This window comes from Salvelinus namaycush, chromosome 4, assembly GCF_016432855.1.
Source record: "Salvelinus namaycush isolate Seneca chromosome 4, SaNama_1.0, whole genome shotgun sequence".
In the NCBI taxonomy this organism is placed as follows: domain Eukaryota; kingdom Metazoa; phylum Chordata; class Actinopteri; order Salmoniformes; family Salmonidae; genus Salvelinus; species Salvelinus namaycush.
Window position 1 is genome coordinate 63607776 of NC_052310.1, and position 23641 is coordinate 63631416.

Consider the following 23641-nt stretch of genomic DNA (forward strand, 5'->3'; position numbering starts at 1 on the left):
TATGGTCTGTTTATTTTATTCAAACACTCCCCCCCTGAACTTGCTTTCTGACTCTCAGCGCATGTTATAGTAGTGACTAAGATTCAGTTCTTGAGTCCAGATTTTAAGCCTTATGCAAAACACTTTCTGCGCAGTCATGTTCCTGAAAGACTTGTGGCTTAGTAGCCTTTGTCTCACAAGGCAGCCATGGAATGATATCCTTTGTGTGCTCAGCAATGACATCTATCCAGAATTTCATGATTTTACAGAACTGACCGGGTGACCTTTTGAAGAGTCTTGCTTAATCAGCTACAACAAAGTTCTGTCTAAGTTTCATTAGTGTCAACAGAATTTGGTCTACAACTGGCATCGTTGATGATGTGGGGGCAAAAACTTGTAAGCAAGACACGAGTGTTGAATTCTAGTAGTGGAATCCCTGTGTTCAGCAAACAGTCTGCATCTTTCAATGTAACATTTGTAACAGACGGTGACCTCTCGGGCTGGTGCAGTCATCATGCCACATGTAATGATAGGTCCTTTGGAGTAGGTGTGGTCCTCCATTGCTGGGTCTGACCGCTGTGTTTGGGCATCATGGAAGGTCTTTGAAATAGGACCTGGCTCCTCAGAAACCTCCACCACACCATGCTCATCTGCAGGTGATTAGTTGAATATGAATATAGATGATTAGTTCATGAGATTATTTGGTAAGGATCTGGAAAAGCAAATACACTCATTTGGGATGCATTCAGAAACATTTTAAACTCCCTGTGCCTTAAAGTGTTTATCAGACTATTCTCTACTGTAAATAAGCACTCTAAACCCAGTGGGATACATAGACGAGGTTTAATATTTTCTAAATAAATATTCTATCTATTAGCTAGAACAGGGAATGAAATTAACACTTGCCAAATATAGGGTAGATGTGGCAGGCAAACATTTCCGGTCACTTGCCACCATGGCAGATAGAAGAATAACCTATTAATATTATTATACTTTAAGAATAATCATGGATTAAGGTTACACAATATGTACCATATTTCTAATGTCAAGTAGCCTACCACTGACTCCGTGTTTACAATTATAAAGCGTATAACAGATTTCATAAGTGGCAGATTTTTTTAAAAGTGTCTGGTAGAAATTAAAGAGATTAATTTCCGGCCCTGACAAGAAGCTATCGTAGTCAAATTCTAGCAAAAACTGAAGACAAACACGCGATATCAAAACTACTCGACATGTTTGTCAACCCTCTTGCTGAGGCGGCGTCTCTTCTCTGGTGGCCTCTCATTGCATCACATGCATATGACTGAGCAAATGTGTCATCATTTGTCACTTTTTCCCTATCTCAATGATTCACCTAACACGTCACTGTCATACGTTTGTACATTCAATAGTGCACCAGTGTTACCACTGTGCAGTAATTAATGAGAGACTGCGTTGGAAAGTATGAGGAGTCCCACCCACCTTCGTTATATACATACAGGGACTGAGCTTGAAAGATAGACCAGCGCGGGCAGGAAGAGACGTCTAGCAAACCAAAAGTAAGTGACAAACTAAATGCATGTTTTGCTTAAATCGAAGCTGAACTAGCTATAATATATCAATCGTTTCCAGTAGCGATAGTGCATAATACATTTTTCGGGTTTTTGACACATCGCTTGGATACATTAATTTCTCTACTAGCGAGCCTTCTTGCGCGAGGGCTATACACAATATAACAAAATGTCTCATTGCACTGAGAACATGATAAAGTAGGCTAGGCCTATGGTTAGTTATAGAACTTGAAATGTATGTTTGAGTAATTTGCCTGACAACGACAGGCGGCTTCGGTAAATTTGCTTTTCTTCTTCCGATTAACGTAAACTCGTACATCGCCTTGGTCCGTACAATTGCCCTTATTTTAGCGCCCCAAAAACGTAATACTTCCAGATCAACTGTAATGTCAATACCATTGTAAAGCACAATTTCTCCCCTCTCCAACATTATCAATTGCATGACCTAAACGTTGCCCGTTTCTGCATAATTCAAGCAGGCAATGAGCCCCTTCAGGTCTTTTTAAAAATGGCGGGTGGGAAAGCGAAACTAATGCGTGATAGTGAGAAGGAGAGATGTTGTGTGGGAAAATGGCTTTTTTTCACTTGATCTGTCCAACTTATCACCTTATCACCTCTAAAATGTAAATAAAACACTATCAAGAGTTTATATAATGTGTCATTACATACCTATTTGAAGGTTTGTGTCGAATTTGAATTGGGTTTTTAGGGCGGTGCTAAAGTGATCTTAGAAGTAAACAGCGGCTTTGAGAATGATGATCGCATGCAATGATGACGCAAAAAATTACTAGGTATCCCTCTTACCCCAGTCACTGTCCATTTCTTGTTTTTAAACGATGAGAGAAGTGCTACACCTGGTGGAGAGAGATTGTAAGACAGAAATAGTTGCTTTATGCGTACTGTACGTTACGACATGACACGTCACGATGTAACGGAGGGTCCGTTTTTTCAACTTTTCTCCAATACTATAGAGCCATTACCATGTCGATCAACGCTTGAATAGAAACCTAGTTCACACACCTGATTTTGAAGTCAACACAGTCGCTACAGTCCCATTAGTTTTCTTTGTAGCCTCGTTTGAATGTAGCGGTTGCGGACATTTGTACGGAATGGGGTGAGTTTACGTTAGTAGGCCTAGTGCGGAACCTTGACAATGTAGCAAAATTAAAACTTAAAGTGTGAAATTAAAGTTAACCTGGCTACTTTATGCATAAAAAGTCTAGTGGTGTAACTTTATTTTCGCATGGTTTCGGTATTGACTTATAAAATATAAACACTATTTTGCTTCAGTCTATCTTGAGTTGCTGTCATTCGGTCACAGTGCAGTGTAGGTGTAACAGTTTCACTTCCGTCCCTCTTCTCGCCCCAACCTGGGCTCGAACCAGGGTCGCTCTGCACACATAGACAACAGTCACCTTTGAAGCATCGTTACCCATTGCCCAGGTAGGGACGAGAGCTATAATGTTACATTGATGCTGTTGACCCGGATCACTGGTTGCTGCGGAAAAGGAGGAGGTCAAAAGGGGGGTGAATGTAACCGGTGTGAAATGGCTAGCTAGTTAGCGGGGTGCGCGCTAATAACGTTTCAATTGGTGACGTAACTCGCTCTGAGAAGTTGAAGTAGTTGTTTCCCTTGCTCGGCGGCTTTTGTGGGGCTAAGGGTAACGGTGCTTCGAGGGTGACTGTCGTCGATGTGTATAGAGGGTTCCTGATTTAAGCTCAGGTAGGGGCTAAGAGAAGGATGGAAGCTATACTGTTACATAGGCTATTCCCAAAGCTTTATTATAAGCGCCGGCCTAGGCTATTCTCTTATTTATTCCATGTTGAAAGGTAGTTTTTAAACATTTTTATTTAACCTTTATTTAACCAGGTAGGCTAGTTGAGAACAAGTTCTTATTTGCAACTGCAACCTGGCCAAGATAAAGCAAAGCAGTTCGACACATACAACAACACACCTGGAATAATCAAACATACAATCAATAATACAGTAGAAAAAGTCTATATACAGCATGTGCAAATGAGGTAGGATAAGGTAGGTAAGGCAATAAATAGGCCATGGTGGCAAAGTAATTACAATATAGCAATTAAACACTGGAATGGTAGAATGTGCAGAAGATGAATGTGCATGTAGAAATACTGGGGTGCAAAGAAGCAAGATAAATAAATAAATACAGTAGGAGGAGAGGTAGTTGTTTGGGCTAAATTATAGATGGGCTATGTACAGGTGCAGTAATATGTGAGCTGCTCTGACAGCTGGTGCTTAAAGCTAGTGAGGGAGATAAGTGTTTCCAGTTTCAGAGATTTTTGTAGTTCATTCCAGTCATTGGCAGCAGAGAACTGTAAGGAGAGGCGGCCAAAGGAAGAATTGGTTTTGGGGGTGACCAGAGAGGTATACCTGCTGGAGCGCGTGCTACGGGTGGGTGCTGCTATGGTGACCAGCGAGCTGAGATAAGGGGGGACTTTACCTAGCAGGGTCTTGTAGATGACCTGGAGCCAGTCGGTTTGGCGACGAGTATGAAGCGAGGGCCAGCCAACGAGAGTGTACAGGTCGCAGTGGTGGGTAGTATATGGGGCTTTGGTGACAAAACGGATGGCACTGTGATAGACTGCATGCAATCTGTTGAGTAGGGTATTGGAGGCTATTTTGTAAATGACATCGCCGAAGTTGAGGATCGGTAGGATGGTCAGTTTTACAAGGGTATGTTTGGCAGCATGAGTGAAGGATGCTTTGTTGCGAAATAGGAAGCCAATTCTAGATTTAACTTTGGATTGGAGATGTTTATTATGTTTTATTCTAAGTCAGAACCGTCCAGAATAGTGATGTTGGACGGGCGGGCAGGTGCAGGCAGCGATCGGTTGAAGAGCATGCATTTAGTTTTACTTGCATTTAAGAGCAGTTGGAGGCCACGGAAGGAGAGTTGTATGGCATTGAAGCTCATCTGGAGGTTAGTTAGCACAGTGTCCAAAGAAGGGCCAGAAGTATACAGAATGGAGTCGTCTGCGTAGAGGTGGATCAGAGACTCACCAGCAGCAAGAGCGACATCATTGATGTATACAGAGAAGAGAGTCGGTCCAAGAATTGAACCCTGTGGCACCCCCATAGAGACTGCCAGAGGTCCGGACAACAGGCCCTCCGATTTGACACACTGAACTCTGTCAGAGAAGTAGTTGGTGAACCAGGCGAGGCAATCATTTGAGAAACCAAGGCTGTTGAGTCTGCCGATAAGAATGTGGTGATTGACAGAGTCGAAAGCCTTGGCCAGGTCAATGAATACGGCTGCACAGTATTGTTTCTTATTGATGGCGGTTAGGATATCGTTTAGGACCTTGAGCGTGGCTGAGGTGCACCCATGACCAGCTCTGAAACCAGATTGCATAGCGGAGAAGGTACGGTGGGATTCGAAATGGTCGGTAATCTGTTTGTTGACTTGGCTTTCGAAGATCTCAGAAAGGCAGGGTAGGATAGATTATAGGTCTGTAGCAGTTTGGGTCAAGAGTGTAAACCCCTTTGGAGAGGGGGATGACTGCAGCTGCTTTCCAATCTTTGGGAATCTCAGACGACACGAAAGAGAGGTTGAACAGGCTAGTAATAGGGGTTGCAACAATTTCGGCAGATAATTTTAGAAAGAAAGGGTCCAGATTGTCTAGCCCGGCTGATTTGTAGGGGTCCAGAATTTTCAGCTCTTTCCAAACATCAGCTGACTGGATTTGGGAAAAAAGAGAAATGGGGAAGGCTTGGGCGAGTTGCTGTGGGGGGTGCAGTGCTGTTGACCGGGGTAGGGGTAGCCAGGTGGAAAGCTTGGCCATATGAAAGCTGGTGGTTACTTTTAACATGAGTCTTCAATATTCCCAGTTGAGAAGTTTTAGGTTGTAGTTATTATAGGAATTATAGGACTATTTATCTCTATACCATTTGTATTTCATATACCTTTGACTATTGGATGTTATTATCGGCACTTTAGTATTGCCAGCCTAATCTCGGGAGTTGATAGGCTTGAAGTCATAAAAAGCGCTGTGCATCCCAGCATTGTTAAGAGCTGCTGTTTGAACGAATGCTTACGAGCCTGCTGCTGCCTACCACCGCTCAGTCAGACTGCTCTATCAAATATCAAATCATATACTTAATTATAATAAACACACAGAAATACGAGCCTTTGGTCATTAATATGGTCAAATCCGGAAACTATAATTTTGAAAACACAAAGTTTATTCTTTCAGTGAAATACAGAACCGTTCCGTATTTTATAGAACGGGTGGAAACCCTAAGTCTAAATATTGCTGTTACATTGCACAACCTTCAATGTTATGTCATAATTATGTTAAATTCTGGCAAATTTATTACGGTCTTTGTTAGGAATAAATGGACTTTCAACATTTCGCAACGAGCCAGGCGGCCCAAACTCCTGCATATACCCTGACTCTGCTTGCACTGAACGCAAGAGAAGTGACACAATTTCCCGAGTTAATATTGCCTGCTAACATGAATTAATTTTAACTACATATAAGGGTTTAAAAAAAATATCCTTGTGAATTGATTTTAAGAAAGGTATTGATGTTTATGGTTAGGTACTTGTTTGCAACGATTGTGCTTTTTTTGTAAATGCGCTTTTGATCATCAACTTGAAGTAGGCTGTGATTCGATGATAAATTAAAAGGCAACGCATTGATTATATGCAACGCAGAACAAGCTAGTTAACCTAGTAATATCATCAACCATGTGTAGTTATTATGTTTAGATTGATAGTTTTTTTATAAGATAAGTTTAATGCTAGCGAGCAACTTACCTTGGCTCCTTGCAGCCACAAGGCCCTTTTGATGCTGCACTCGCGTAACAGGTGGTCAGCCTGTCACGCAGTCTCCTCGTGGATTGCAACGTAATCGGCATCCAAAAAGGCCGATTACCGATTGTTATGAAAACTTGAAATCGGCCCTAATCGGTCAACCTCTATATTGAACATGAGGAATATGCCCACACACTTCAGCACAAGACCTACTCCCATTCGTCCAGCAAACATTTGTGTGCTTTACAGGGCCTTACACATATGGATCCCATATGGCTACTTATATTTATACACCGATCTGTATACATGTGTAACGTTCCTTACGTTTGATCAATAGAAAGGTGCCACATTTCATTCTAATGTATCAGAGCGATTGTGTTCCAGTTGGTAGCCTGTTTCTTAATTTAGGCTGTATTTGCCATATTGATTTGTGGTTTGATTATTATACAGGATGTTAATAGCCTATGGGCTTTGGTGAGTATGCTGAGCTTGTGTCCTGGTCAAATGCTTTGGTTTCTTATGTTGATGTCTTTGTGTCACAATTTCACTCCTGTATTACACTGGTGCTTGTTTACTTGAAATCTATAGGCCTCAGGCCACTGATAGGAGAAAGAGAAATGCATTGAAATTAGTATTAATGTGTTGAAATTAGTATTAGTTGTAGATAGGTTAGATAAATGAGAAGCATGGTTGATTGCTTGAGTCTTTGGTGTTTGGACTTTGGCTTTCTCTCTTAGTTTCATGTTAGGCTGTGGTCTAAGACTTGTGTGCGTACGGTACACTCCTAGACAAAAATGGTTCTGTGACTGTCCCCATAAGAGAACCCTTTTTGGTTCCTGGTAGAACCCTTTTTGGGTCCAAGTTGAACTCTTTTGGGTTTCATGTAGAACCCTCTGTGGAAAGGGTTCTACATGGAACCCAAAAGGGGTTAATTAAAAGGTTCTCCTATGGGAACAGCCAAAATACCCTTTTTGTTATAGATAGCACTTTTTTTCTAAGAATGTAGATTAAATGGGTGACGGTGTAATAACAGTTATGTAGTCCTTAAATCCATAAATATTATACTATAAAATTAGTTTGACACCCCTGCTGAACTTTGTACTGAATGTGCTTTTTATGTTGGCACACCTTGGGTGTAGTCAGTGACATGAAATAGAATGAATAGAGCTGACATGATTCCCTATTCTATCTGACAGACATAAATGTATGGTGTAGTACAGATATGACTATCTGAACATTCTATAACTTTAAATCAAATCAAATGTATTTATAAAGCCCTTCTTAGGAAGGGGAATTTTGAACCATCCACAAAACTGTTTCAGTTCAGCAATATTCTTGGGATGTCTGGTGTGAACCACTATCTTGAGGTCATGCCACAGCATCTCAATCGGGTTGAGGTCAGGACTCTGATTGGGCCACTCCAGAAGGCATATTTTCTTCTGTTGAAGCCATTCTGTTGTTCATTTAATTCTGTGTTTTGGGTCATTGTCCTGTTGCATCACCCAACGTCTTTGAGCTTCAATTGGTGGACACATACAATAACATTCTCCTGCAAAATGTCTTGATAAACTTGGGAATTCGTTTTTCTGTCGATGATAGCAAGCTGTCCAGGCCCTGTGGCAGCAAAGCAGCCCCAAACCATGATGCCCCTTTCACCATACTTTACAGTTGGGATGAGACTTTGATGTTGGTGTGCTGTGCCTTTTTTTTTTCTCCACACGTTGTGTGTTCCTTCCAAACAACTCAACTTTAGTTTCATCTCTCCACAGAATATTTTGCAAGTAGCGCTGTGGAACATCTAGATGTTATTTTGCGAACTTCAGACGTGCAGCAATGTTTTTTTTGGACAGCAGTGGCTTCTTTCGTGGTTTCCTCCCATGAACACCATTCTTGTTTAGTGTTTTACGTATCATAGACTCGTCAACAGAGATGTTAGCATGTTCCAGGGATTTCTGTAAGTCTTTAGCTGACACTCTAGGATTCTTCTTAACCTCATTGAGCATTCTGTGCTGTGTTCTTGCAGTCTTCTTTGCAGGAAAGCCACTCCTAGGGAGCCAGGACCATTACCTTTGTAACTGCATAAAAACATTTTACCAATGTGATTTAACCGATTGAAGTTGGAAAATAGACGGCAAGAAATGACGTATGGTGTTAAATGCCTGTAAACCGCTTGTGGAGGAAAATTACACTTTTATACTTTTTAAATATACCACAACGTTGTTGAATAGTAGTTTCTGATTGGCTAGAAGGGAATTCAATAATGGACATTAAAAAAGCATCGCAGTGCTAGCTGCGCCACCAGAGTCTCTGGGTTCGCGCCCAGGCTCTGTCGCAGCCGGCCGCGACCGGGAGGTCCGTGGGGCGACACACAATTGGGCTAGCGTCGTCCGGGTTAGGGAGGGTTTGGCCGGTAGGGATATCCTTGTCTCATCGCGCTCCAGCGACTCCTGTGGCGGGCCGGGCGCAGTGCGCGCTAACCAAGCGGGCCAGGTGCACGGTGTTTCCTCCGACACTTTGGTGCGGCTGGCTTCCGGGTTGGAGGCGCGCTGTGTTAAGAAGCAGTGCGGCTTGGTTGGGTTGTGCTTCGGAGGATGTGTGGCTTTCGACCTTCGTCTCTCCCGATCCCGTACGGGAGTTGTAGCGATGAGACAAGATAGTAATTACTAGCGATTGGATACCACGAAAATTGGGGAGAAAAGGGGAGAAAAATAAATAAATAAATAAAAAATAAATTAACAACATTGTAATTACTCAACAATACTAACCTAAATGACAGAGTGAAAAGAAGGAAGCCTGTACAGAATAAAAAATATACCAAAACATGTATCCTGTTTGCAATAAGGAACTAAAGTAAAACTGCAAATAATGTGGCAAAGAAATTTACTTTAAGTCCTGAATACAAAGCATTATGTTTGTGGCAAATCCAACACAACGCATCACTGAGTACCATTCTTCATATTTTCAAGCATGGTGGTGGCTGCATCATGTTATGGAGGATATGCTTGTCATAAGCAAGGACTAGGGAGCTTTTTTAGGATAAAAAAAAACGGAATGGAACTAAGCACAGGCAAAATCCTTCAGAAAAACCTGTTTCAGTCTGCTTTCCAACAGATACTGGGAGAGGAACACCTTTCAGCAGTTGTAGTTTTGACTTAAATTGGCTTGCAAGACTTAAATGGTCATCTAGCAATGATCAACAACCAACTTGACAGAGTTTGAATAATAAAAAAAAAAGAATAATGTGCAAATATTTTACAATCCAGGTGTGAAAATCTTAGACTCACAGCTGTAATCGCTGCCAAAGGTGATTCTAACATGTATTGACCCAGGGGTGTGAATACTTATGTAAATGAGAGATTTTTGTATTTAATTTTCAAGAAATGTGCAGAAATGTCAAAAAAAGTGTTTTCACTTTGTCATTATGGGGTATTGTCTGTAGATGGGTGAGAAAAAATATATATTTTGAATTCCAGCTGTTACACAACAAAATGTGGAATAAGTTAAGGGGTATTAATACTTTTTGAAAGGCACTGTATGTGTCCCAAAAATATTATTCCTGAGTTTATTTTTTGTAAACTTCAGGAAAATACTCAGTTTCTTGTATGTAGTTGTTCCATTTATACACAGTTACCCATAAATTGATCATGTTAAAAATTAAACCATCAGCCAAGGAAACCACGATTCATTCCTGCTTAATGGGTCATCCTGAGGAATTTAGCCATGTTTCTTCTCCCCAGCTAAACTCCATGGAGAGGGGAGTGGCCCACTGCATTTTCCTGTCATCATAACCTAACCCGGAACAGAAAAACTCCAAACAGAATGCATTTACATATAAAAAATAGGCCTTATATTTAGATATTTTTCCTTATTTCAGACCATAAACCATGAGTTATCCAGGATACCCCGCTCAAGCCGGAGGCTATCCACCCCAGGCAGGAGGTTACCCACCCCAAGCCGGAGGCTATCCACCCCAGGCAGGAGGTTATCCACCCCAGGCAGGAGGTTATCCACCCCAGGCAGGAGGTTACCCACCCCAGGCAGGAGGTTACCCACCCCAGGCAGGTGGCTATCCCCCTCAAGCAGGTGGCTATCCACCACAGCCTGGAGCTGGAGGGTACCCAGCCATACCCCCAGCAGGTAAGGCCTCAGGACAACAGATCATGCCTAATATATGCACATGCAGCATGTTTTATATGTTTTATTCTCTTAACAACCTCCGCTGTGCTGAGACAACACTCACAGACCAACTTGTGACTGACATAGTATTCCCATTCTGTGTGCCCTGAGTATCACTCTGCTGACTAGAATTGGCAAGTGTGTTTATTGCTAGTCCAAAGCCAATTTAATACTGACCCATTTCTTTACCTCTCTGCCCTAGCAGCAATACCAGATATTTGTTAAAACTTCTCTAGTATGAAGTTTAAGCACTTTCTATTTCTATTTAAAACAGAACAATTATCCTTTGGTTTCTGGTAACAGCTGATTGAAGGATGTATTGATTGATTGATTAATCAATTACTTGATTGGTTAACTACAATCATATACAACCACAACATCAAAGCAAAACTATCCAAACTGTTGTAAAACAGTAGTAATAGTACATAGCAATTTGTCAGTGATTTGCCATAAACAGTTTAGTGGCATGCCCATCTATGTCATCTGTTACAGATAGTTGGGGAGGTGGTGCTGGTTTCCCCACCTTTGGTCTTGATAATCTGTCCAACCCTGGATTCAACGCAGGCAATCTCCCAGCCATGGTAAGTCTGGCATGAAAATACAGTACAACCCGCCCCCCCCCCCCCCCCCCCAATCACAACCCAATTATTGACCGATAAGACTTTTTACCCAGGTCATCTTTTTCTCATATCTATCTATGTTGCAGCTCTCTTGTTAACCTCCCTTAATAGTCTCTCTCGCATGACTAAAATAATGTAGCTCATGTTTGTTAGCTCAGATAGTGCTTCAAAAACATAATAATTTGCTGCAACCTTCTCTTTCACTGTTGTAATCCTTCAAAACTCCATGTTTTGTATCATTTCTTTTTTACATTGCCTTTTATTTTCTCTTTATTAAAAAAACAAAAGCAGATGTTTAATCAACATCTATAATACATAATTGATTATCTACAAAACAGCTTTGCTTGCAGATTAATTGAAACCAATCAGCTTCCTGCACATTTTATTGGATGCCCACTTCTGCTCCAATCACATGCCAACCCGATCTCCGCAGCCATGTTCACCTCTGGTGGATACCCCCACCCTGCCCCCCAGCCCCCTAACCAACAGCCCTATGGTATGTACCCCCAGCCAGGAGGACAGATGCCCCAGCCTCAAGGCCCAGGCATGGGCTATCCAGGCCAGCCCAGGCCTGGCTACCCACGGGCACCCTCACCCAACCCCTCCATGCCTGGTTACGGAGGAGGACCAGCGCCTAATCAGCCCATGCCAGTGTACCCTCAAGCCCCGTCGCCCAACCCGTCCATGCCTGGAGGTGGAGCCATTCCAGTCTCTCCTGCCATCAATGTAAGATACACTGGGAAGATTTAACCCTATTGTGTCAATAGTCCTTCAAAATACAATTTTAGGACAGGCATACATCTGGTTAATACATCTGGAATACCTAAATGTTCTGCACTAATATTGATTGGGCTTCTATTTTTTTCTTACTCTTCTTGAGATGTCAATTATAAGAGATTTTGCCAGGATTTTTACTGGTAAATAACACTGACAGTGTAAAGCAATCAGGTTACATTCCGGGTTAATTCCCTTTTCTTTCAGAGAGGATTCCGGGGAAGCATCAAGGATCATCCGGGAGCAGACCCACTGAGAGATGTGGAGGTTCTGAGGAAAGCCATGAAGGGCTTTGGTGAGTTGGTTAAATAGACCCTGTCCAGAAACAACCCCTAGCCCCTTATACTGGAGTCTAGTGAGTGAGTTAGACCCTGTCCAGAAACAACCCCTAGCCCTTTATACTGGAGTCTAGTGAGTGAGTTAGACCCTGTCCAGAAACAACCCCTAGCCCTTTATACTGGAGTCTAGTGAGTGAGTTAGACCCTGTCCAGAAACAACCCCTAGCCCTTTATACTGGAGTCTAGTGAGTGAGTTAGACCCTGTCCAGAAACAACCCCTAGCCCCTTATACTGGAGTCTAGTGAGTGAGTTAGACCCTGTCCAGAAACAACCCCTAGCCCTTTATACTGGAGTCTAGTGAGTGAGTTAGACCCTGTCCAGAAACAACCCCTAGCCCTTTATACTGGAGTCTAGTGAGTGAGTTAGACCCTGTCCAGAAACAGCCCCTAGCCCCTTATACTGGAGTCTAGTGAGTGAGTTAGACCCTGTCCAGAAACAACCCCTAGCCCCTTATACTGGAGTCTAGTGAGTGAGTTAGACCCTGTCCAGAAACAACCCCTAGCCCCTTATACTGGAGTCTAGTGAGTGAGTTAGACCCTGTCCAGAAACAACCCCTAGCCCCTTATACTGGAGTCTAGTGAGTGAGTTAGACCCTGTCCAGAAACAGCCCCTAGCCCCTTATACTGGAGTCTAGTGAGTGAGTTAGACCCTGTCCAGAAACAGCCCCTAGCCCCTTATACTGGAGTCTAGTGAGTGAGTTAGACCCTGTCCAGAAACAACCCCTGGCCCCTTATACTGGAGTCTAGTGAGTGAGTTAGACCCTGTCCAGAAACAACCCCTGGCCCCTTATACTGGAGTCTAGTGAGTGAGTTAGACCCTGTCCAGAAACAACCCCTAGCCCCTTATACTGGAGTCTAGTGAGTGAGTTAGACCCTGTCCAGAAACAACCCCTAGCCCCTTATACTGGAGTCTAGTGAGTGAGTTAGACCCTGTCCAGAAACAACCCCTAGCCCCTTATACTGGAGTCTAGTGAGTGAGTTAGACCCTGTCCAGAAACAACCCCTAGCCCCTTATACTGGAGTCTAGTGAGTGAGTTAGACCCTGTCCAGAAACAACCCCTAGCCCCTTATACTGGAGTCTAGTGAGTGAGTTAGACCCTGTCCAGAAACAACCCCTAGCCCCTTATACTGGAGTCTAGTGAGTGAGTTAGACCCTGTCCAGAAACAACCCCTAGCCCCTTATACTGGAGTCTAGTGAGTGAGTTAGACCCTGTCCAGAAACAACCCCTAGCCCCTTATACTGGTCTAGTGAGTGAGTTAGACCCTGTCCAGAAACAGCCCCTAACCTTTTATACATTGGTCCAGTGATTGAGTTAGTGTACTGGCCAGCAATATTTGACATTTGTATATACAGTGTGTATGATATTATAAATACCTCACATGCGACTCGTAATAAGACTAAGCAATTGGCCAATAAAATGTTTATCTGACTCATAAAGATAATTAGCCATATGCAAAAGACTATAGTTAAACCATGTGCAATCGAGTATAATGCGTTTAGCTGACTAAGGAATGGTCATGGGAAGCTACTCATTCAAGGGTTTTTCTTTATTTTTTACTATTTACTACATTGTAGAATAATAGTGAAGACATCAAAACTATGAAATAACACATATGGAATCATGTAGTAACTAAAACAGTGTTAAGCAAATCAAAATATATTTTCTATTCAATTTTTTTTAAATAGCCACCCTTTGCCTTGATGACAGCTTTGCATAATCTTGGGATTCTCTCAACCAGCTTCACCTGGAATGCTTTTCCAACAGTCTTGAAGGAGTTCCCACATATGCTGAGCACTTGTTGGCTGCTTTTCCTTCACTCTGCGGTCCAACTCATCCCAAACCATCTAAATTTGGTTGAGGTCGGGGGATTGTGGAGGCCAGGTCATCTGATGCAGCACTCCATCACTCTCCTTCTTGGTAAAATAGCTCTAACACAGCCCACAGTGTGTTGGGTTATTGTCCTGTTGAAAAACAAATGATAGTCCCACTAAGCCCAAACCAGATGGGATGGCGTATCGCTGCAGAATGCTGTGGTAGCCATGCTGGTTAAGTATGCCTTGAATTCTAAATAAATCACAGACAGTGTCACCAGAAAAGCACCCCCACACCATATCACCTCCTCCTTCATGCTTTACGGTGGGAAATACACATGCAGAGATCATCCGTTCACCCACACCGCGTCTCACAAAGACACAGCGGTTGGAACCAAAAATCTCCAATTTGGACTCCAGACCAAAGGACACATTTCCACTGGTCTAATGTCCATTGCTCGTATTTCTTGGCCCAAGCAAGTCTCTTCTTCATATTGGTGTCCTTTAGTAGTGGTTTCTTTGCAACAATTCGACCATGAAGGCCTGATTCACGCAGTCTCCTCTGAACAGTTGATGTTGAGATGTCTGTTACTTGAACTCTGTGAAGCATTTATTTGGGCTGCAATTTCTGAGGCAGGTAACTCTAATGAAATGATACTCTGCAGCAGAGATAACTCTGGGTCTTCCATTCCTGTGGCGGTCCTCATGAGAGACATCATAGCGCTTGATGGTTTATACGACTGCACTTGAAGGAACTTTCAAAGTTCTTTAAGTTTTCCGTATTGACTGACCTTCGTGTTTTAAAGTAATGATGGACTGTTGTTTCTCTTTGCTTATTTGACCTGTTCTTGCCATAATATGGACTTGGTCTTTTATTATTACCAGGGCTATTTTCTGTATACCCCCCTACCTTGTCACAACACAACTGATTGGCTCAAACGCATTAAAAAGAAAAGAAATTCCACAAATTAACTTTTAAGGAGGCACACCTGTTAATTGAAAAGCATTCCAGGTGACTATCTCATGAAGCTTGTTGAGAGAATGCCAAGAGCGTGCAAACTGTCATCAAGGCAAAGGGTGGCTATTTGAAAAATCTCAAATATAAAATATATTTTGATTTGTTTAACACTTTCGGTTACTACATGATTCCATATGTGTTATTTCATAGTTTTGATGTCTTCACTATTATTCTACAATGTAGAAAATATTAAAAATAAATAAAAGCCCTTGAATGAGTAGGTGTTCTAAAACTTTTGACCGGTAGTGTAGATTCTAAGGTTAACTTACAAGGCAAAGCATGGACAAGGAGATGCTTACTAGCCAGAGGCCTAGAAGCTGAGGAAATGAGAATTGATCATACAACCTTCCTCCATGGACTGGATACAGGATAAGAGACAGAACAAAGGCATTTAATTTCATTTATAACATCTGAAGGTGTATCCTTTCAACCCAGAACCAATCACCTTTGATCAATCAAACGATACATAGTTTACAGTGTAACCTGACCACCAAGGCCCAATCTCCGCAGGGTGTCACAGCATTTAAATGCTTCTGTGGGGGATGAGACCAGTGTAAATATGACAGAATTCCTGAGAGGACCATAAAACCTTTTTCCATATAGTAATTCAGATTTCTCCCTGTACAGATACAAATAACCACAGAGATCATACATGCACATAGTTAGCATCAGAGTTATCCTCAGTGAACACGTTTCAGATATATACCAAACATGGATACTATAGTATTATTCAATCACATTCAATAGTCAGTCTTCTGAATACTGTAACAGAGAGAAACATTTTGGCCCCTCGGAGGAGGGAAGGGCTGACTAGTCCTTTGGCATTGTCTCCTGTCTAACAACTCCAGGTGTCAGAGAGCACATAAATAAGGGCCGAGCATACATTAAGCCCTATCTAATCTTGGAACCAGAAACAAATATTACATGCTTAATGGCCAGATGTCACGAGAGAATAGGCCCTGTCCAGAAACAACCCCTTGTCAGTAACCTTATACAATACGCACTTGTGTAGATCTGAAAGGAATGGATAGGTAAATTCAACACTAGCAATTACATTGCCTTCTATCATTGAGCCTCAATCTTTGAATGACTTAATTATGTATGAAGACCTGGTAATGATATTTGCTGAGCTATACTAGTAAAAAAAAAAAAATTATAAACTCATGAAGGGAAATGGATGGGCAGTTTTGAATATGTGTTCTGACAGGGAACTTGTTCTACAGGTACTGATGAACAGGCCATCATAGACCTGCTAGGGAGTCGCTCAAACATACAGCGTGTTCCCATGCTCGCGGCCTTCAAAACTTCCTACGGAAAGGTAATACAGTTACATTTAAAAACGTGATACCTTATTTATCTAAGTTGAGTTATTATGGAACAAATGAATATAATGAGTGTTACAGCATGATACAATGATCTGTATAAGTGAGGCTCAGGGAGGGTCAGAGGGTATATCTAACAGCAGCTGATGGTTCTTCCAGTAAACGACGTAGCTGGAGGACTTGATTCCCTCAGACCCCATTATAGCAGTACCCGGAACACACATGGCACAGCAGTTGAACACAGATAGCATTAATGCTTGAAGTGGACTGAAGTAGGTCCCGCCACTCATTTTGGGTGCCGGTACTCTTTCTATATATTTGCCGTTACTTATCATATTTTACAGCCAATATTCTAAAAGAGGTGCCAGTACTCAAGCAGTACAGAAAATGACGGTGCCGATATTCAAGTTATAGAACAGTGAAAGTGCTTGTTCTCTGTACCGCTGAGCACCAGCCCAACTCAATAATTACTTGGTTAGCATTGAATTATACCAAGCTTGTATCCCCTTACCTTCCTAGGATCTGGTTAAGGATCTGAAGTCAGAGCTGTCAGGGAACTTTGAGAAGCTGGTGCTGGCCATGTTGAAGACCCCAGCCCAGCTTGATGCATACGAACTCAAAGATGCCATTAAGGTTTGTGAAAGGGTTTTTATAATCACTGACATGGATATTCTCTCTTAGCGTGTGTGTGTGTGTGTTTGCGTTCGTACGTGCAAACAAGTGGAATGTTTTTGTTTTGTGTTTGACTAGCTAAACTAGTTTAATGAACAGAGAAATAGTAATACTCATGTCGTAAACCTACCAACTGTTCTCTACTGTATGTTCTGACAGGGTGCAGGGACAGACGAGGCTTGTCTGATAGAGATCCTGTCCTCTCGCTCCAACGCAGAGATCAGAGAGATCAGCATGGTCTACAAAACAGGTAAGTTCCTCAGGTAGACACACACTACAGGGACTACAGATAGCGTTGAGGTAAAAACCTTTGAAATAAATATGAGAAGTGTACTGCTCTGTACTGTGCTGTGTAAGAAAGCTGTGTGTGTTATTTCAGAGAATAAGAAGTCACTGGAAGATGCCATTAGTGGGGACACCTCAGGACACTTCCGTAGACTCCTCATCTCTCTGGCCCAGGTACAGCCTATGTCCCATAGATGTAGAATAATGTATACATTAGAAATACATATACATACAGTACATACAGTTGAAGTCGGAGGTTTACATACACCTTAGCCAAATACTTTTAAACTCAGTTTTTCACAATTCCTGACATTGAATCCTAGTAAAAAATTCCCTGTCTTAGGTCAGTTAGGATCACCACTTTATTTTAAGAATGTGAAATGAGAATGTGAAATGAAAATAGTAGAGTTATTTATTTCAGCTTTTATTTCTTTCATCACATTCCCAGTGGGTCAGAAGTTTACATACACTCAATTAGTATTTGGTAGCATTGCCTTTAAATTGTTTAACTTGGGTCAAATGTTTCGGGTAGCCTTCCACAAGCTTCCCACAATAAGTTGGGTGAATTTTGGCCCATTCCTCCTGACAGAGCTGGTGTAACTGAGTCAGGTTTGTAGGCCTTCTTGCTCGCACACGCTTTTTCAGTTCTGCCCACAAATCTTCTATAGGATGAGGTCAGGGCTTTGTGATGGCCACTCCAATACCTTGACTTTGTTGTCCTTAAACCATTTTCCACAACTTTGGAAGTATGCTTGGGGTCATTGTCCATTTGGAAGACCCATTTGCGACCAAGCTTTAACTTCCTGACTGATGTCTTGAGATGTTGCTTCAATATATCCACATAATTTTCCTCCCTCATGAGTCCCTCCTGCAGCAAAGCACCCCCACAACATGATGCTGTACTTCGGCTTGCAAGCCTCCCCCTTAATCCTCCAAACATAACCATTGTCATTATGGCAAACAGTTATATTTTTATTTCATCAGACCAGAGGAGATTTCTCCAAAAAGTAAGATCTTTGTCCCAAAGTGCAGTTGCAAACTGTTGTCTGGCTTTTTTATGGCGGTTTTGGAGCAGTGGCTTCTTCCTTGCTGAGCAGCCTTTCAGGATATGTCGATATAGGACTCGTTGTACTGTGGATATAGATATTTTTGTACCTGTTTCCTCCAGCATCTTCACAAGGTCCTTTGCTGTTGTTCTGGGATTGATTTGCACTTTTCGCACCAAGGTACGTTCATCTCTAGGAGACAGAACGTGTCTCCTTGTGGGGCCCCCCACCAAGCAGGCAAAATAATTGAGTGCCCCCCTCTTGACGGCAGAGAGAAAAATGCTATTTTAAAGTACATTTCCTGCAACTCTAAACATTTTGCCATGGGGTGTAGAGAAAATGTTGCAGTTTTAATGCAAGCTTTCTCAGGTTATACATATTTTGCCATGGGGCGGAGAGGTATTTTTGCAATTTTATAACACATTTCATGCAATTCTACTCATGCAATTCAGAGATACATTTGTGCGGTTTTGTAACAAATTTCATACAATTCTACTCATTGTGCCATGGGGCAGAGATACCTTTTTGAAGTTTTAAAGCAAATTTCCTGCAATTCTACACATTTTGCCATAACTTATGCCATGTTAGTGATATCTGAGTGAGAGTGACTAACAAAATCAATGGGGCCCCCTGGTGGTCAGGGGCCTGCGTGCTCGATCAGTATTCAGCCATTAACACTACAAGGTTTAGATAACTGGCTGGACTAATTTACTAACCTAATTGTTAGCTGACATGGTTAATTGAGTGACTGTCTGTGACTGAAAAAACAAGAGAAAAACTGCTGATGCACAACCAAATGTCTAACTTGCACGTTGAGTATTCTACCATTCTAACTCTCAACAGTTCCAGTCGGGGTCCCTAAGCGATCGCTTATGTTGCCTATGCCTGCAGCCGGCCCTGATTATGTGTTGTGTTTGTGCTCTCAGGGTAATCGAGATGAAAGAGAGACAGTGGACATCTCTGTAGCCAAACAAGATGCCCAGGTAAATTGCCATTTCTTATCTATAATGAACCTTGTGTTGTCTAATCTACATACTGTATTGTGTCTTCAACATACTTAGGGACAGGTGTTTTTCATTAAATTTGAGCAGGAAAAACTCAGGACCCTACACGGCATATTTTAAATCTCTACCTACTCATTGAAAGATGCCTGTGTGTATTGTGTGCCCTCTGTCCAGGCCCTGTATGCTGCTGGAGAGAACAAGGTGGGAACAGATGAGTCCAAGTTCAATGCCATCCTGTGCGCCAGGAGCAAACCCCACCTCAGAGCAGGTAACTACAGGGTAGAGCAATGGTACTGTGACAACAGAAGTCAAATATCAATTAAATGTACACTGCCAGTTTATTAGGTACACCACCCGTTCACGAATATGGTTCACTCCTTCAAACGTGGCCGTGGCTTGCTATATAAAGCAAGCAGGCAGACAGGCATCGAAGCATTCAGTTACTGTTCGAATCTACGGTAGAATGGGCATAACTAGTGACCTAAACGACTTTGAGCGTAGTATGGTCTTCAGTGTCAGGCGCACCGGTTCCAGTATCTCAGAAACGGCTGCCCTCCTGGGCTTTTCACGCACGACAGTGTCTAGGGTTGACAGAGAACTGTGCGACAAACAAAAAACATCCAGTCAGCGGAAGTCCTGTGGGCGAAAACAGCTTGTTGATGAGAGGTCGAAGGAGAATGTCAAGAATCGTGCAAGCTAGCATGCTGGCCACAAACAGGCAAATAACGGTGCAGTACAACAGTGGTGTGCAGAACGCACAACTCGTCAATCCCTGTCACGGATGGGCTATTGCAGCAGACGACCACACTGCGTTCCTATCAGCTACAAAAAAGGAATTCAGGCTGTTCTGGAGGCAAAAGGGGTCTGACCCGGTACTAGATGGCCACTGAGTGTATATGAAATATCAGTCGTCTGGTGCTGTCCACTCATCTTGATTCATAGCTTTTGCCACTACCTTATCCGTGTGTGTGTGTGTGTGTGTGTGTGCCCGTGTGCGTGCATATGTGCAGTGTTCCATGAGTATCAGCAGATGTGTGGCAGAGATCTAGAGAAGAGCATCGACAGAGAAATGTCTGGAGACCTGGAGAGTGGAATGGTGGCCGTGGGTAAGAGGACACCTTTTGGTGAACACACACCCATGCAGGTCACACCTACACGTCTCTACGCAAACACATACTAACACTCTATGTCACACCCTTAACAACACACACACAGAGTGGAATACCCAGATGTATGTGTAGGGGATTACCCAAAAAAACCTTGAACAATTGTTCCACCCAATTACTGTATGGGGTTTGACTTAACAGTAGCTGGGAATTTCTTTTTAAGCCGAATGTGTTAACACCCATAGCTTACTCATTCTTATTGTGAAAATATGTTATAGAAGATGCTATAACAATATGTGAGTTGTCACACTGTTGCTGTCTGAATGAGTAATTGTTGTTGTTTTCCTTCACTTGGCTATCGTTGCTCCGGTTAATGGTACAGTAACATGCTTTTAGATTATTTTGACTGGATGACATCGTTGTTGTTCTCTGACCTTGTATCAAGAGATGCTCACTCTCCATACACACTTCATAGTAATGATGTGTTATTTGCTTGTTCCATTATGCATGATGTTTGTCCGTACAGAAGTCATGTTGATGTGATGTTTAAAAATGTATTTCACGCTTCTGACTGTGTTTATCAAACTACATTCGTATATTTTCATATACACTGAGTATACAAAACATTATGTACTCTTTCCATGATATAGACTGACCAGGTGAATCCAGGTGAAAGCTGTGATCCCTTATTGATGTCTCCTGTTAAATCCACTTCAATCAGTTTTGATGAAGGGGAGGAGACAGGTTAAAGAAGGATTTTTAGGCCTTGAGACAATTGAGACATGGATTGTGTATGTGTGCCCTTCAGAGGGTAAATGTCCAAGATGGAATATTTAAGGGCTTTTGAAAGGGGTATGGTAGTAGGTGCCAGGCACATCAATTTGTGTCAAGAACTGCAACACTGCTGGGTTTTTCACGCTTAACAGTTTCCCGTGTGTATCAAGAATAGTCCACCACCCAAAGGCCATCCAACCAATTTGACACAACTGTTGGAAACATTGGTGTCAACATGGGCCAGCAGCCCTGTGGAACACTTTCGACACCTTTCGACACAGAGTCCATGCCCTGACGAATTGAGACTGTTCTGCGGGCAAAAGGGGATGGTGCAACTCAATATTTGTTATGTTTTGTACACTCAGAGTATTTTCAAGTTCCGGTTTCAGATATGACTTGACAATCTTTTCAGTTTTATCCCTTCATATTATTTTTAACCGTTAGCTTTGTTTGTTTTTGAGAGTTTCCTTCAACACACGGTATCAGTCACCTTGTCTCAAGTCTGTTTGTGCTCTTGCAAACTCAATAGCTTTCATTTTCAAGCTAAACATTTGGCATGACAATGACTGACTAGGAGTTGGCATTGTAGCACAAACAGACTGGGCCATGTTATCAGTCCCTCCCTCCGAAGACTAGCGCCCGCCTACTAAGGTTAATTCTAACCCTCTGCTCTCTCCGTGTTCCAGTCAAGTGTATTAAGAACACACCCGCTTATTTTGCAGAGAGACTTTACAAGGCCATGAAGGTAAGACACGCCCCGTTTCTGTCTGTATGTCTGTCTGTCTGGACTGATTACAACATACTGAACATACAGAACAACAAAACTGTCCACGACTGATAAGTGAACACTGTTTACACTCACTACATTTTCACTTTCCCAGTCCCAATGAAATTACATTGTTATTACAGTAATTGCTTCTGATAAGTGTACTCTTTAAATAAGTGCTAAGGTCCAGTGTGTGTGCGTTTGCCTGTGCGTGTTTTCTCAGGGGGCCGGGACCAAGGACAAAACCCTGATTCGGATAATGGTGACCCGTTCCGAGGTGGACATGTTGGATATCCGTCAGGAATACGCCAAGACATATGGCAAGTCGCTCTACACAGACATCTCTGTAAGTATCTCTCCTCATCACTACACAAATTCAAACACACATACACACACCAGTACCTCCAGTAATGCTACTGCTATAGAGCAGGTTAGGCATTCTAGTATGATGTTCTGGACTAGTTTGTTGATGTGTTTGTTGTTGTCTATGACAGGGAGACACTTCAGGGGACTATAAGAAACTGCTGTTAAAGCTGTGTGGAGGGAGCGACTAGAGGAACCATGTCAGATTTCTTTACAGGACGTCCCCCACACTATATCTCCAATGTTTACATATATACCCATTTACTGACTAGCCTATAATAGTAATATATATATATATATATTCCTATCTATCTATCTATGCATGCACCACAGTCAGCAATACAGCATGCCATGCCATCCATTTTCTTCAATGCAACTTTTAGCACATGTTATGATATGAGAACCTCCAATCATAAAAGCTGTTCCTTTTCTATATTTTGTATGAGCAAGAAAGTACATGTTTTTCCATAAGTGTAATATCAGTGCTGGATATTATAACTTAGTCAGGGTAAAAATGCCCTAAAGGTGCAACGTGCAACTTTGATTAGATTAGAATTGGAATTTAAATCAATATATTTTATTTTAACAAGCCTGTGCCAATATTATGCATATGTAATTGTAAAAGTTAACTAAGTAGTAATTGGTTTAGTTGAGAAATGTTAAATACATGACTCTGAAGTCAGAATACTTAGCAGCTTAAGTACCAAAATGTTCAGTTTATATTTGTGTTTATATGGTGTGTGTGTACACTATCATTGTGTTTTTTTGTCTGCTGTTTGCTACAATCTCTTTGAGCATATCTGTCAATCTGACTTCTAACTAAAATCTCATTGCATCACATTTCAGTAACAGTGCTCTGATTTAATATTACATCTGAAAATAAATGTTGAGAAAAACCGCTGTTGTTTCCCCTACTGAGGATTTCATCCATGTTAATGTTGTGTTGCATCATACTGTGTTTTAGTCTTGAGGCAAGGAAGAGCACTATTTCCTGTTTCTGACCCAAGGCCCCTGACATTTTCAACAAATGGCTGATGTTCTTGGCCTGTTATTTGTGGAGTCAGTGAGCAAAGGAGGAAACCGTGCCAGTTGCAATAACCTTTATTTGAAAGCAGTCACAGCAATATGATTTTGTAGACAAGTCGTATTTATTTAAAAAAATATATATTTCACCTTTATTTAGCCAGGTAGGCAAGTTGAGAACAAGTTCTCATTTACAACTGCAACCTGGCCAAGAATAAAGCAAAGCAGTTCG

The 23641-nt window shown here is 42.0% G+C and overlaps 1 protein-coding gene across 1 annotated transcript; it reads left to right on the top strand.

Annotated features, from left to right (window-relative positions):
• The first annotated feature begins 1331 nt into the window (after positions 1 to 1331).
• On the top strand, positions 1332 to 23284 carry LOC120046721 (annexin A5-like). Its single transcript, XM_038992175.1, has 15 exons — positions 1332 to 1517; positions 10185 to 10447; positions 10979 to 11067; positions 11617 to 11832; positions 12088 to 12175; positions 16272 to 16366; positions 16890 to 17003; positions 17202 to 17292; positions 17422 to 17501; positions 19300 to 19356; positions 19552 to 19645; positions 20388 to 20483; positions 21944 to 22002; positions 22247 to 22369; positions 22518 to 23284. Exons 2-15 carry the CDS (start codon positions 10195 to 10197, stop codon positions 22575 to 22577), a joined length of 1515 nt encoding a protein of 504 aa, XP_038848103.1. The 5' UTR covers positions 1332 to 1517; positions 10185 to 10194; the 3' UTR covers positions 22578 to 23284.
• The last annotated feature ends 357 nt before the right edge of the window (positions 23285 to 23641 follow it).

Excerpts from the sequence above, each read along its gene's own strand:
- LOC120046721 (XM_038992175.1), top strand. The coding sequence starts at position 10,195 with ATGAGTTATCCAGGATACCCCGCTCAAGCCGGAGGCTATCCACCCCAG. Across the intron at positions 11,833-12,087 it reads CAGTCTCTCCTGCCATCAAT|AGAGGATTCCGGGGAAGCAT; the intron begins GTAAGATACACT and ends CTTTTCTTTCAG. Across the intron at positions 17,004-17,201 it reads AACTCAAAGATGCCATTAAG|GGTGCAGGGACAGACGAGGC; the intron begins GTTTGTGAAAGG and ends ATGTTCTGACAG.